The sequence below is a fragment of the Ips typographus genome, linkage group LG10 (genome assembly GCF_016097725.1).
Source record: "Ips typographus isolate SLU linkage group LG10, UJ_Ityp_2.0, whole genome shotgun sequence".
In the NCBI taxonomy this organism is placed as follows: Eukaryota; Metazoa; Arthropoda; class Insecta; order Coleoptera; family Curculionidae; genus Ips; species Ips typographus.
The window spans coordinates 17,732-32,785 of NC_138431.1; the positions used below are offsets into that span (position 1 = coordinate 17,732).

At 46.7% G+C, this 15,054-nt stretch overlaps 1 protein-coding gene across 1 annotated transcript; it reads right to left on the reverse strand.

Moving 5' to 3' along the window:
* Nucleotides 1-4,984: 4,984 nt before the first annotated feature.
* On the reverse strand, nucleotides 4,985-5,629 carry LOC145734960 (uncharacterized). Its single transcript, XM_081988633.1, has one exon. It carries the CDS (start codon nucleotides 5,627-5,629, stop codon nucleotides 4,985-4,987), a length of 645 nt encoding a protein of 214 aa, XP_081844759.1.
* Nucleotides 5,630-15,054: the final 9,425 nt, after the last annotated feature.

Consider the following 15,054-nt stretch of genomic DNA (forward strand, 5'->3'; position numbering starts at 1 on the left):
TCTGTCTCTCTTCCCACTCAGCACCAGAAACTCGGTTTTGTCCAGGGCGAGTTCCAGGTGATTGCTGGACATCCAGGTGAGAATAATTTGCACCGTATGGTCTATCTTTTCGGCCAGTTCAAAAGTGTCCTCAGCGCTGATGACTGTCGCCAAGTCGTCCGCGTAACCAACAGCCTCCACTCCCTCTGGGAATGGCAATTTAAGCAAGGAGTCATAAAGAATATTCCACAGGAGGGGTCCGAGAACTGATCCCTGCGGAATGCCGGCCGAAATTCTGTGCTTTATGCTCCTATCCTCCACCACTCTGCCGGTAAAGTAATCCACTACCAAATTGATTAGGTAGCGAGGAGTGTTCCGAGTTTCCAGGGCGGCAATAATCTTTGTCCAAGGAGCGCTGTTAAAGGCGTTTTTTACATCAAAGGTGATCATAGCTGACCACCTTTGGCCCCTTCCGTGGGTTCTTTGGCTATTCCCCAAGTCTAAAACCCGTTCTATGGCTTGGATAGTGCTACGGTGTTTTCTAAAGCCGTATTGGTTTACGGACAGTCCTTCTCCCGCTTCTAGAGACTGCTCTAATCTCTCTTTGATCAGGTGTTCGGCCAGTTTAGCAAGGGAGTTGACTAAGCAGAGCGGCCTGAAAGAGTTGTCCAGCGACAACTCTTTACCTGGCTTTTGGAGCAGTATAAGTCCGGCTTTTTTCCAGCTCCTGGGAAGTTTCTGCTGGTTAAGAACGGCGTTCATGGTTTCCAGCAGCTGCTCAGGGACCAGCTTAACAAGTTCTTTGACGAACTCCGCAGGAATTCCATCTGGGCCTGGAGCTTTGCCAGTTTTCAGCTTCGCGGCAGCCTCCTGTAATTCCCCCATCGTGAACTGTGGGATCTCAGTGGTATGGGTCTGCTTTGATAGGATGTCAGCCCTTGTTGGAAACAAGGAGTCGATGATTTGTCGCTTTCTCTCCTCAGTGAGCTGGAAAGTTGGTTTAGTGCCCTTGAGGCTGCTCACCACCAGCTGGTAGCCCCTTCCCCAAGTATCGTTGTTTAACTCGGCGCAAAGAGCTGTCCAATGTTGTCGCTTGCTTTCACGAATCAGTCGGTTTAGCTCCCTTTTGCAGTCCTTATAGGATGCGAGTGCCTCAGCGATCGAGTCTATGCCTCCAGAGTTGGTAAGTAGTCTAGAGTATTTGCGCCTATTAAAGATGCATTCTTTCCTTTTTAGGTTTATCCGGTCGGACCACCAATATGGGAGGGTTCTCTGCAGCTGCCTTCCTCTAACAGACGCTTGTAAGTAAAGTTGCCTAGCCGCGCCCGAGCAGCGCTTGGGGTCAGAGATTGATGTCTTGAAGTCATTAGTGGTAAGTAGTTCGTTTAATCTGTTTTTGTCGATGACGGTCTTTTCCCGGAAGGTTCTTTTCGTTGGTGTTGTTTTCTGGAGTTGGAAAAAAATGTGCTTGTGGTGAGTCATTGGCTCATTATCCAGAGTGGTCCAGCCCACCGCGTGAGTCAACAGGGTATCTGATATAAAGGTCACGTCTATGTATGTCTGTGAGCTTCCTCTCACGAAGGTTGGCATGTTTGGTGCGTTTATAGGTGTCGCTCCTAAGGTTGTGGCGGCTTCAGCCAGCACGTCGCCTCTTCGGTCGCTACTGGGAGACCGCCACATTGGAGACTTCGCATTGAAGTCTCCCAGTAGGATAAAGCTCTTGTTCCCTGCCCTCATCCGTGTGCCGAGATTATTCACGAATTCCACGAAGGCGCTATCAGGGCAGTTTGGTGTGACATAGCAGCAGACAAGGTCGAAGTTAACGAAACTGATCGTCAATATACCTTCCCCTTTATCTACACGGCGGACTTGCAGATTGCTGTTTATAAGCTTTACCGCGACGTCCCTTCTATTATCACTGATCCAATTTCTCCCGCTTGCGATCTTTTTATTGGGCTCCGCAGCAATTAATATATCAACATCCTTTTCGAGAGACGTGGCGTATGCTATGTCATGTGCTGCATAGCTCCTTCCGAGGTTAGTCTGTAGTAGATTTAGTTGCGTTTTAGTTGTTCGTGTTACTTGTCCAAGGGTCTCGGTAGTAGTGTGGTCGTTATATGTCATTGTTACTATTGTCGTGTCTGCCCTTGCGAGTCCTTTGTATGGCTCTACTGTGGTGGGGGCACTGTAGGCTGACGGCTGAGTGTTTTTCAGTGTTGCATAATGGGCAGTACACTGGTCCTTTACAACTTGCTGCTCTATGTCCTGGTTGTCCGCATCTCAAACACATCTGTGTACGGTCCGGGCCGTTGCAGTTTTTAGTGGAATGGTTGTACGCCCAGCATCTGGTGCATTTGGCAACTTCTATCCTCTCAGTTATCCTACATCGGGTGAACCCAATTACAACCGATCCGCACTGCAATAGCCGTTCAGCAATTTTACTGTCAGCCCTGACAGTGGCATTTTGGCAGTCGCCATAGCATGGCCTAATATTTGTGACTTCCATAGTGCCTTGGGTGCCCAAAGTGATGGATTTTATGGCCCCTTCTATTTCAGTTTTGTCTGTTATGGCATCTATGTTTTTTATGTGCAGTATACGTTTCTTGCCCGTTTTTAGCACAACGTCTTCCTTAGCAAATGCGTTGTTGGTGAGAGTCTTTTGTAATAGGGTGGCATTGATGCCGTTGTCCATTGTAATGAGAACGTCACCGTTTTTGGTTTTTATGATCCCGTCGAGTGTAGGTTTGTCTTTTTGTTCTGAGATAGTGTCCTTGATAGACTTGAGTACCTGAGAATATTCCCTGCCTTGAGTCCTGACAATTACGGCCGTCTTTTGTTTTCTAGGGTCCACCCTTTCCTTGGGAGCGACGTTTCCGCTGCGTGATGGGCGGCGTTGAGTAGCGGTGGGTTGCCCAACAGTTTCCACCTGTGGTTTCCTCAACGATGTGGTGCGTCCTTGTTCGGTAAGTATCTTGTCCATTACTGATTTTGGTCCGTGTATTTTTATTTTCAGGTTTTTCCCGCTGGTGGCAATTTCAGCTAGTTTCCTGATCGTCTCCGGGTCTGCCTCGGTAATTAATGGGACTGACAGATCTGTGCATCCATCTTCGCTGGCGGTTTCTGCTAGAGTTTGAAGTGCAGTAAGTATTGTTTTGGGTTCACTGTTTTGAATAATCATTTTGTAGATGTTCCTGTGCCTCTCCAACCAAGCGCCCTTTTTTGTATTTAGTCGAGAGTCTGATACATCGCGGGTTTGTGTCCTCAGTGTCGTCCTCTCGCAGCTCTGGGATGTGGTCTGCCAGGATCCTATAAATGCCTGTATCCAGCGCTGTTTCGGTGCCTGTCAGGAGTATGCCAATGTCAGGTTTTTCTCTGTGCGTTAAAGGGTTTCCAACTACTAGTGTCGTGCGCTTGAATGATTTTTCGGTCCAGTTTTCTTCAAGAACGGCTTTGAGTTCCTCTAGCGTGTTAGGCTGGATAGGGCCTACGGTGTAGTATTGATCGTCCATATCGACCGTTATTGGCTTACTGTAGTCTTCGGTCGGATCTGTCTGAGTCGATTGCTCAAGTGTAACTAGTTTATCCTGTACTGTTGCCGTAGCGGGTTTATTCCAGGTCTCTATGGAGTTATCCACGATTTCCTCGAGCCAGTCCCACATCTCCATTCGGTTGAGCTTGGCTGCTTTCCGGGATAGCTGGATGCTAATATCCTTGATCTGTTTTTTCGTGTTTCTATCTATGTTGTCCGCCAGTCTCTCGCAGAGTTGAGAAATTACCATGAATCCATCTAGGATGGCCCTGGCTTTGGTAATTGTCTGGCAGCCTTGTTTTGCACCTTGTTTTGTTTCGCCTTCCTCCGTTTCGGGAGAGTTGGGTCTCTTCCGCTTGTTTGTGCAAGCAAGTCGACGCAGAAACTGGTCTGGGCTTTCCTGTTCCTCAATAACAAAAATGTCGTTTTCTAGTGTCTGGTTGTTTACGTCAGTAGCTGACGTGGCCGCAGTAGTTGGCTGACGGTCGGGGGTGGCCTGCGCCTGCACCATCTCACCGACCGATACTGGGGTATCCCTCCCCTGCATCGTAAACTTTTTATCCTTATGAGACTTTTCCATGATGATTTTGTTTGTTTTGTTTTAGGTAAGTGGAACGAAAATGGATACTCCTTCGCCCTCGGTTGCCCTAATACCGTCGGAGTCGGATACACCAAGGATTGCCTCGCGGCTTAAGGATGGGAAAAGGTAAGTAGGGGAAATCATACTTTGGGGGTAAGTATAATTTCAGCTAAGGTACCTCGAGCTTGCCAGGCCCGTACCGACAGTGTCGGCCCCTGCGAGTCCGCTAATGGATGGGCTTCCCCCATCCTTGCATCCCTTCAGCGCGCAACACACCTTGAGAATTGGGAGGCGTTATAGTGGCCTCACCACGCGATCTTGGGAGCCAAGATCCCCGTTCATCCGGTGGCCCCCGACGGGACGGCGTGTATTTCAACAGTCGCCCCGGCGGAGACCACCGGGTGTTTACGGTGTGATGACCACCTGGGGCCGAGTCTTCTGCTCCGAACGCGCGGGTTTTAAGCCGCGGTCTTCACATATCCCCCAGCAGGCCGGTTTTCCGAAGAAATTCCGACCATTTCCCAGGTGTATGAGCTGTCCTTGGCTTCGGTCCCCATCCCCGTCCCGTCGGGCCCGAGGAAAGAGACCTACTATGCCTCCCCACCAACGTCAAGGTCACACAGCTCCTTGGGGAGGAACCTAACCTAACCTAACCTAACCTAACCTAACCTAACCTAACCTAACCTAACCTTTTTTTTTTGAGATTATAGAGGATAAGAGAATCTGCCGTCCAGATACGCGAGCCTGGCATTTAGCGTTCTTGTGTGCTCGCGCATGCCGGGTTGGCTTCCCAATCTAGGGATCACCGACCGACTAAACTCCTTCCCTCTCTTCACCCCTTTGTCCCCCCGGGACCGCTTGCGCATTTCTTCAGTGGGGGGGGTGGGAAACTAGTTCTATTGTCTTTTCCTTTCGTCGGAATCTTTTTTGACAAAGTCTCGTATCATGGCATGGATGTATTTCCAGTTTTCTCTAGATGCTATCATCAGATCAATCATGTTTGCAGGTGTAATTTGTCTGTTTAAGTTCGTTTCAGCGCGTCGCCTGTGTTCCATCCATCTATCGCATTTGAAAAATGTATGTTCTGCAGTGTCTAGCATTCCACAGTAATGGCAGTTTCCATCGGTTTTTCCAATTTTCTGAGTGTAGGCTTTGAAACAGCCATGTCCCGACAGTGCTTGGGTCAAATAGTAGTCCGTGTGTCTGTGTTTGCAGTCCGTCCAAGTTTTTATGTTTGTAATCAGTTTTTTTGTCCATTGGGCTGTTTCTTCTTCCTTTTCCCATCTTTCCTGCCATTTCTCCATGATCCACTCCTTTGCGTTTATTCCTTGCGCGGTATGCTTAGAAGCTATCTCTAAGTCGATTGGGGCAATGCCTGCAATAATGAGAGCCCTTTGTGGAGATAGTCCTGTACGCCGATGTGATTCTAATGAGGGCTTTTCGTTGAACAGATTCGACAAGTTTCTTATATTTTCTATTTGCACTATGCTTCCCCATATTTGCGCTGCGTACACCAGTGTTGATTGTAGTACGCCGTACATCAAGCGTCTTTTTTGGAAATGGGTCCTTTTATATTAGGCATGAGCGCGGTAAGACTCTGGAGTTTTTGGCCGGTTTTTGCGACAGCTTCTTTTGCATGTTGGGCATAGTACATATTTTCCGAGATAGTCACTCCCAAGTATTTTACGTGCTTGGCTATGGCAATGTCCGTACGTTCAGGCTAAATTTAAACTGCCGGCGTGCACGTGGACCGTTCAGTATTACTATTCCTGTCTTTTCCGGCACTATGGATAGCTTGTTATGTTCATCCATTGGTTTATTTTGTCGATAGTCCTGCTCACTCTGGTTCTGAGTTCGTCTCTTGTTTTGGCCACTACTACTGCAGCCAGGTCGTCCGCAAATCCTATTGCTTCCACGCCGTCAGGGTAATCCACTTCGAGAATCGGGTCGTACATTATGTTCCATAATAAAGGTCCCATTACGGACCCTTGCGGGATTCCAGCCGTTAGGTGTAGCTGGTGCCGGCGTCCACTATGGTCTATTATGGAAGTAAGCTCTGATTATCGCTAACCTAACCTAACCTAACCTAACCTAACCTAACCTAACCTAACCTAACCTAACCTAACCTAACCTAACCTAACCTAACCTAACCTAACCTAACCTAACCTAACCTAACCTAACCTAACCTAACCTAACCTAACCTAACCTAACCTAACCTAACCTAACCTAACCTAACCTAACCTAACCTAACCTTTTTTTTTTTTTTTTTTTTTTTTCCAGGCGTACTATGGAATGACACGACTGCGTGGAACCGACCTTAAGATCATAACATCACGCAGGCGCGTCACCAAGACTGACCTCATTTATTCATGTCAATATATCACAAAGCACATAAAACATCATTTCAGTACAAACAAACGTAGTTTAATATCACAGATATTCTGACTGCTCTCTCTGCTACCTTGCTCTCGCTCTCTGCTCTCCGTCTCTCTCGCTCTGCTCTTTGCGCCCCATCACCGCTCTCGCAAACTTGCTCACGGCCGTCCATCCCTCCTGGCTCTCAAGCATTGTATTGATCATATTACTCTTGCAGAATGTTCTTCTAATTTTCCTCTCCAGGCAGCCTCTTTCATTTTCAAAGTTTTTGCATGCAAAGAGAGTGTGCTCCGCATCGTCGACGCCTTCACCACATCCACACGATGGGTTGTCTGCTTTTCCAATTCTGTGCAGAAAGAACTGGAAACAGCCATGGCCCGTAAGCGCCTGAGTGAGATAAAAGTCTACCTCTCCATGCTTTCTCCCCAACCAATTTTGGATATTCGCGATAAGTTTTCTGGTCCAGGCAGCAGGGCTGCTGGAGTGGCTCCATCGCTCTTGCCATTTTATGACCGTGGTTTCCCTCTCTTGGTCTTTAATTGCCCTCTGACCTCTCGTTTCCTCCTCGGCCTTCCTTTTCCTCACTCTGTATATTTCATCTATTAGAAGATCTAAAGGAATCATTCCGGCCAAAACCGTCGCTGCCTCGGCCGATATACTGTTGTATCCAGAGCAGCATCTTATTGCCATGGATCTCTGATATGAGATAAGTCGCTCCACGTTTCTCTTAGTTTTTAAGGCCTCTACCCAGACAGAACAGCCATAGGTTAGGGCTGACTGTAGGGCAGCCGCCAACACTCTGCGCTTTGACATGTCTGGACCATTCTTGTTTGCTAGCAGTATGTTTACAGTTTTTCTTATGCGATCAGCTTTTTCCATTATGGAATCAACATGTCTTGAAAAAGTCATGTTGAAGTCCAAGACAACTCCGAGATACTTCACACACTTCTGCGGAACAATTTTGTGATTTCCTAGTTGAAAGGCTATTTCCCTCCTATGCTTGTAGCTCCAGGCAAAAACAACAGATGTTGTTTTCTCAGGCGCCAACTCAAGCATGTTGACTTCCATCCATGCCTCCAATGCAGCCAAGGCCCTATTTCCCTTATCGATTGTTTCCTCTGCAGTATCCGCTTTAACAACCACTGCCAGATCGTCGGCATAACACACAAGCTCCACGCCAATTCCATCACAAGCTCGCATCACATCGTCATACATTACGTTCCACAGAGTGGGCCCCAAAACCGAACCCTGTGGAACTCCTGCGCAGACTTCCTCCGCGCATCTCCTGTCCAGTAAAACCCTTCTACCACTGAGGTAAGAGGTCACCATTTGAACCATACCAGGCGCCACTAAGCGTTTCTTGATTTTATGTATGATCAAACCCCAGTCCGCTGTGTTAAACGCATTTTTTACGTCGAGGAGAATCAACGTGACGATCTTACGTCTTTCGTTTTGTAGGGTAGACGTCACTTTTTCCAGTGCGTCTATCGTCGATTTGCCAGCTCTGAAGCCAAACTGATTCTCACTGAGACCACCTGTCCTTTCAATTTCAGTCTTCAATCTTGCATCAATAATGGACTCCAGGACCTTACCCAAGACGCTCAATAGGCAAATTGGTCGGTATTTTTTGCCATTTTCTGGATTTCCCCCTGGCTTCTCTATCAGCACCAGGCGAGCTGTCTTCCATTCTGTGGGAAAGTAGCACGTTGTTAAGCATTTTGAGTATATGCTCAGGAACAGTAGCTTCTCACTCATTATTGCTGAGCGTGCATGCTCTGGGAGTATACTATCCGGACCCGGTGCTCTTCCAGTTTTTATTCGAGAGACAGCTTGTTCCAACTCAGCTTCCGTAACGGCCGGACAGCTCTGATTATCATAGGTGCAGTACTGCTGCGCCATTGGACGAGTAACAAACATATTCTCAAAGATTTTCTTCTTATCCATCAGGCTCAGTTCTAGCTTAGGCCCAAGACACTTTAATTGTCTGCGTACAATATTATATGCATCGCCAAACATGTTTCCGTCTAAGGATTTGCAGAGACTTCTCCACATAGATCGCTTTTTCTTCCTAATTGAGTTAACCAGTTTCCGACGGGATTCGGAAAACTCGTTTTTTAGCTGTTCACTATTAGTTATAATCTGATTCCTCTGATATTTCCTTCTGCATGATCGCGTGCTCCTAACTAGTCCAGCAATTTCATCATCCCACCAATATGGCATGGTGCCAGAAGGGTCGGTCTTTACTGGTATCTTAGACCGATTGTACGCTCTTGTAATCTTGCCGATCGTTTCATCGACATCCTCGCCGTTCCATCTTTCCATGGCCACCTGCCTCAGGTTCTTTAGAAAAAGCGCTGGGTCTGCCGCCTTTACGAAATCTCGACAGTGTCCCCCGCCACCCTGTACTTCGAGCTCCACTAGGATAGGGAGATGGTCGCTCAAAACATCGTCCTCCGCCATAACGCGCCACGCGGCTGCGGCCAGTCCCGGTGATACAAACGTAAGGTCTATAAATGACTCTCCTGTGCTTCTTTTTAACGTGGGGTGACTGCCACGGTTTAGTGCCACCAGGCCTTGGCCTGACGCGGAGCGCTGGAGGAATACTCCCCGGGTATCAGTGACGTTTCCACCCCAGCTGCGATTCTTTGCATTAAAATCACCGCAAATGATTAGCGGTAGTCCCGTAGAGGTTGCTGTCGTTGCAGCATGGATAAATAATTCATTAATCTGGGCTTCAAAATTTTGTGCAGCACAGTTGGGTGACACATAAACTGAGTATAAACAGAAAGACAAACATTGTACAAACACAAAGCCGCTTCGGGAGACCGTTTTGAAAACCGGGATTTTGCAATTTTTTCCGCAGTATATAGCGGCGTCCTTATTCTGATCACTAGACGTATAAAGATTTGTCGCTCTCGTGGAGGTGATTTTTTTATTAGGTTCTTGGAGACAGATAAAGCTACACTTGAGCTTTTCCCCGAGAGCTCTAGCCAAGTCTTGCGATCCAGCACTTCTGTTAGTATTTACTTGGAGAATTCTAACTTTATTCATTATTTATTGCAGAGCTGAGTGCGCTGACGCACCACTTTCCGTCCTTCTTCTTCGCTCAAGTGTTAGCGCTCGTCTAAAAGATACGCAAACTGCAGTTCCGGATTGGTGTCCTTCTTTTTGGCACGATGGGCAGTATTCCTTCTCATTTTTGCACTCCGTTCTATGATGTCCCTCTTGTCCGCAGCGGTAGCAACGGTCAGACATGTCTATCTCTGAATTTCTACACATTCTAGCGTTATGTCCAAATTTCCAGCACCTATAACATCTGTCCACATGAATTCTTTCTAGTATTGTGCAGTCGGAGAAGCCAATCCTAATCGTACGCATATTCAGCAGTCTGATTGCATCGCCAGCTACCATAGTCACAACCGCAGATTGCCCTCCGCGGGCGTTCCTGTTCATCGCAAGTTTAATCTGGCCCGGATGTTCCGCGGCGTGGGCTCTTAATAAGGCCGTTTTTACTTCCCCAATTTCGGTCATACCGTCTATGCCTCGCACAAAGAAAGTTTTCCTTGGCAGGCCATCGGCTGTTCTGATCGCGCCTGGTCCCAGCACCCCTTCTACCAATTCCCTGATTTCGCTCGCCTTTGCTTCTTCACGAATTTGTAGAAGTAAATTTCCGTTCGTTGTCTTTTTGACTCCTTTAACCCCAGTTGCCAGGTCTGGATTTAATTTTTCTTTTAGAGTACCCAGGAGGTGGTTGTAGTCTCTGGTCTCTGTCGCTTCTACAATTAACGCCTCGCCCCGATTTTTTTTGGCTGCTCCTCTGGTTACTTTAGCATAAGAGTTCAGACTGCCTTTTGCAACAATAATTTGAATTTTTACATCCAAGTCTCTAAACACGCATTCTGTAATTTTTCGCAAGATACTGCTCTCAACGTACCCGGGTGCCACAATGGATGCACAATCGGCCCGTGCTTCCAGGAGGACCTTTCTAAACTCTACTAGTAACCCATGAAGTTGTTCAATGTTATCTCCTACGTCATCTTTTCTTAGCATAATAGTAGCGGTTCTTTTGGTCTCCATATGTTTATTTGAAGATCTTATTTTGACATTTACGCTTTCCTCCAATGTGGTACTATAACCTCCTAAGCATTCCAGTGGCGCCTCCGCCTCTAGTTCAGGAAACAAGCTGATAATCTCTTTCTCAAACCTGCTAGTTTCATCACTTTTGATCATTCCTTCTTCTGAGAGCAGCCTATCGGATAGAACTGCAATGTGAGCTGGCGCCCTGCCTATTGACTCCTTCTCGGTGATGCTGGTGCATGTAAACAGGCTATTATGCCATTTCTTCAAAATATGCTCCCTAAAGGAATTTAGTTCTCCTGGCTGAACTTGGCTAAGGTCTACTGTTTCATTTACCGGGTTATTGCAACGTGTACATAAGTTTAGAGTCTGCTTTACATCCTCATTCTGTGTGTTCTTGTTCATTTGTTCCAGTTCAGCTATTCTGCTTTGAAGTGAATTTTCACGTAGTTCGCAGTTTCTCTCCTCCTTTCTTCTTGCTATCTCCGCTTTTTTATAGTCAAGGAGGACTCTTTCCGCCGCACCTCTTAACTGTCCCGCCTGGTTTTTTATATATTTGTGTACATTTGCATTGGTTCTGCAAAAGTCAATTAACTCACATGCTTTCTTTATTAGGGTAGCTATATTGTCACTGGGCATTATCTCGTGTAACAGTGTGGTTTCTGGTGACGCGTTCTTGTTTCTTTTGCGTTTTTTGGCAACTTGAAACTCAGTTTCGTCGGGTAACGTCTCATTTCCACCAGCTGTTTGAGAAACCACTGTTCCTTTCGCGGTTTTACTTTGGCTAAGCAATGTTTTAAAGAAACTTCTATACGGGGAATTGTCCTCAGTCTTGTCTGTGGGATCCACAGTCTCATAATACTCTTCTGGCGTCGTACACACTGCGCTTTCCTCTATTTGTTGCTCCGGAGTCTTTTGGGTAGCCAGATTTTTCCTGCACGGGTCATCGTCCTGACTTGACACTTCGCGACAAACCGATTCCGGATCCTTTGACATAGCGTTCCGTTGTGATGGGGTCAGGCAGTCGCCTCCAGGGGTAGCCCCATTCCCTGAAGGTCCTTTTTCCGAGGCTGATTCTTGTCTTTCCATCATAGTTTGGGTCTTTTGGGGCAAGACCCATGCCCTGCAGGAGTGTAGGTACTCCCTCTGGCAGAGCTCCGCTGGACCACTACTTAATTTCATGGCCTACCAGAGAGAGGAGGGTTTCTACATCCCAGTGGTCCCCTGGCCCACTGGTGTGCTGGGAGAAAGAAGAAAAGTGACACCCACGGACCTCGGCAAACCTAATACCCGCAGAGTCGGAAAGATGCAGGATTGCCTCGCGGCTTGAGGAAAGGAGAGGGTAAAAGGGAAGGCCACACTGTGGGTGTCAGTGTGTAACCTGGCTAGGGAAGACCGCGGGTCGCCACCCCTGTCCCCCAGACGGGAGTCCCTACGGCTTTGAGCTGTCCTTAGCTTCGGTCTCTCCTTCCGGCCCGTAAAGCCCGAAAAGAGAGACCTACTATGCCCTCCCACCACGACAAGGTCTCACAGCTCCTTGGGAGAGAACCTAACCTAACCTAACCTAACCTAACCTAACCTAACCTAACCTAACCTTTTTTTTTTTTTTTTTTTTTTTTTTTTTATAGAGGTTTACAGAATCTGCCTTCCAGACATGTGAGCTTGGCGTAATGCGATCTTGTGTGCTCACATAGTGTCGGGTTGGCTTCCCGATCCAGGGATCACCGACCGACTAAACTGCTTTCCTCTTTCAATGCGTCTTTTAGTAACCTCCTTCCCGGTACCATCTGGCGAGATATTCGTCAGGAAAGGATTTACTGCTGTCTTACTCTAGAGCTGGTTCCATTGTCTTTCTTCTTTCTCTTTGTTTGACATAATTGATCTTATCATGTTTTGAATGAAATTCCATTTTTCCTCACAGCTGGTCAATTACGTCTATCAGGTTGTCCACGGTAAGTGTTATTTTGCAGTCTTTGTTGGTCTCTGCTCTTATGACGTCCCACCGCAAACAGTGGAAAAACGTGTGTTCGGCATCGTCTATTTCGTTACAGTATATGCAGTGTTCGTCTGTTTTTGCTAGTCTGTTAGTGTAGGTTCGAAAGGCCCCATGTCCACTCAGTATCTGGGTCATGTAGTAATCCGTCCGTCGGTGTTTGCAGTCCTTCCAAGCTTGGATGTCTTTTATTAGTTTCTTGGTCCACGTCGCCTTTCCTGTCTCTGCCCATCTTGCGCGCCATTTTGCCATAAGGATTTGATCTTGTTCGATCTTAGTGAGGTTGCGTCCTTGGCGTTTTTCTTTGTGACTCATCATTCGCAGCTCCAAAGTCAGGTCAATAGGTGGAATACCCGCTATGACTTGCAGTGCCTCCGACGATACTGTGCGGTATGAAGATGCAACTCTGATGAGAGCCTTCCTCTGGGTGCTTTCTAGAATTGTCTTGTATTTGCCCATCGAAACTATGCCTCCCCACAGTTCCGCGGCGTATGTTAGGACAGATTGTGCTACGCCATACAAAAGTAGCCTTTTCTTGCTTTCTGGACCACCAATGTTTGGCATCAAGCGTGCAACTGCGCGTATCTTCTCTTCTGCCTTTTTTGCCGTAAGACCAACATGATGACCAAACTTCATGTTAGCTCCTATATGACAGCCCAAATATTTCACATGGTCTTTGGGCGTAACCGTAGTGCCGCCAACTCTGACTGACAGGCCTGATCTGTCTCTTTTGCCATTTAGTACTAGAAACTCCGTCTTGTCCAGCGCAAGTTCCAAGTGGTTGTCGGTCATCCATGAGTGTATTAGCCGGACTGTGGAACCTAACCTAACCTAACCTTTTTTTTTTTTTTTTATAGCGAAGGAAAACCTGCAACCAGGCACCGGGAGGATCGTTGTTGTGATCCTCATCTACACAGTAGTGTGGGGGTGGCGATGGAAGTGCCGACCCACTAAAAACCTTCGCTGGTGGGGGCGGAGCCCTCTTCCACCCTTCTCCTCCTCTGGCATGTTCTCGCGGTGGAACTACACAGCAGTGCTTAACGTCGCCGCGAGGGAGTCGCCTTTTTTCGAATGTATTGTCCCTTTTAGTTGTTCGCTCCGTCTCGTCCTTCTTTTTCCTTGGTTTTCATAATATGTACCAGATATTCTTCGCAAGCCGACCAGTTGCTCTCTTTGGATGTCATCAAATATACCATATTTTCAGCATTTATTTCCGTTCCCAGGGTGGTTTCTAGTAGTATCTTTTTGGTGAGCCATCGCGGGCAATAAAAGATACTGTGTTCGACCGTATCTTCTTCATCACAGTGATTGCATTTCCCATCTGTCTTACCAATACGTTGTGTATACGTTTTAAAGCTGCCGTGTCCAGTAAAAACCTGAGTAAGAAAGTAGTTTGTTCGTCTGTGTTTGCAGTTTACCCATGTGTCCAGGTTTTTGATGATCTTCTTGGTCCACTCCGCCTTGCCCGTCTCTTCAGCCCAACGATGTTGCCATTTTTCCATTGTTCTTTCCCTAATGTCCTGTGTTCGTGTCGAGTATTGTTGAGCGCGCTCTTCTATGAGTAAGTCGATTGGTGGTACCGCCGCTATGGCTTGGACCGCTTCTGTCGAGATGGTTCGGTATCCGCTTATGACCCTTAGAAGTGCTTTTCGTTGCACTGCCTGCAGTAATTCTCTGTATTTTGCAAATCTAGTGACGCTTTCCCATACAGGGGAGCCGTAAAGTATTATTGACTGCACCACGCCGTACAACATTGCACGTTTCTGGCTCGTTGGCCCATCTATATTTGTGCAACATGCTGCCCTCTATAGTTTTACCCATGCAGTACGGAAAGCTCAAAAGTAGTAAATATACATCCAATTAAAATAAAAGTCATATGCTATATTTCATTGCTTAGTCAAATATTTGTCCCAAACTAAAACCCCGATACAAATTATTGCAATAATTTACTGTACGTCAGAGTCCAAAGGAGGTAAAACTCCTTCAATCCACTTAAACAATCCTTGCAGTTCCGTTTTCTTCAATTCATGTAAAGTGTAGACTAAAGGAATAAACTCTCCTGTTACACCCAGTTTGGTTAATTCTTCATAAGTCTTTTTTCCCCATGAAATCGGTACCATTGTGTCTCTCTCTCCGTGAGCCATGTATAAATGGTGTAGATTCCGACTTTAGCTCTGAATAAACGGCGGAATTTGTATTTAGAAACGATGAGAGGGCAAATATCCCGCCTAGTCCTGGGACGAAACGATAACCGCTATGAAGTGCCAAGGCTCCACCCATAGAAAAACCTCCTAATACATTGAAAAATTGTATTTTGAACAATTTACGTCAAAATTAAATATACCTATTACTATCCTGTTGAGTGGTACACCAGTACTAGTAATATCATTAACCAAGTTTTTCACTTCTTCTCCTATTTCATTTAAGGTTTCTGTGTGTTCAGGCACATCTGGTGTTATGCTATATCTGTCAAACCAAACATAGCTAAGCTGTAAAGATAAAACCACAGTCCTAATAATA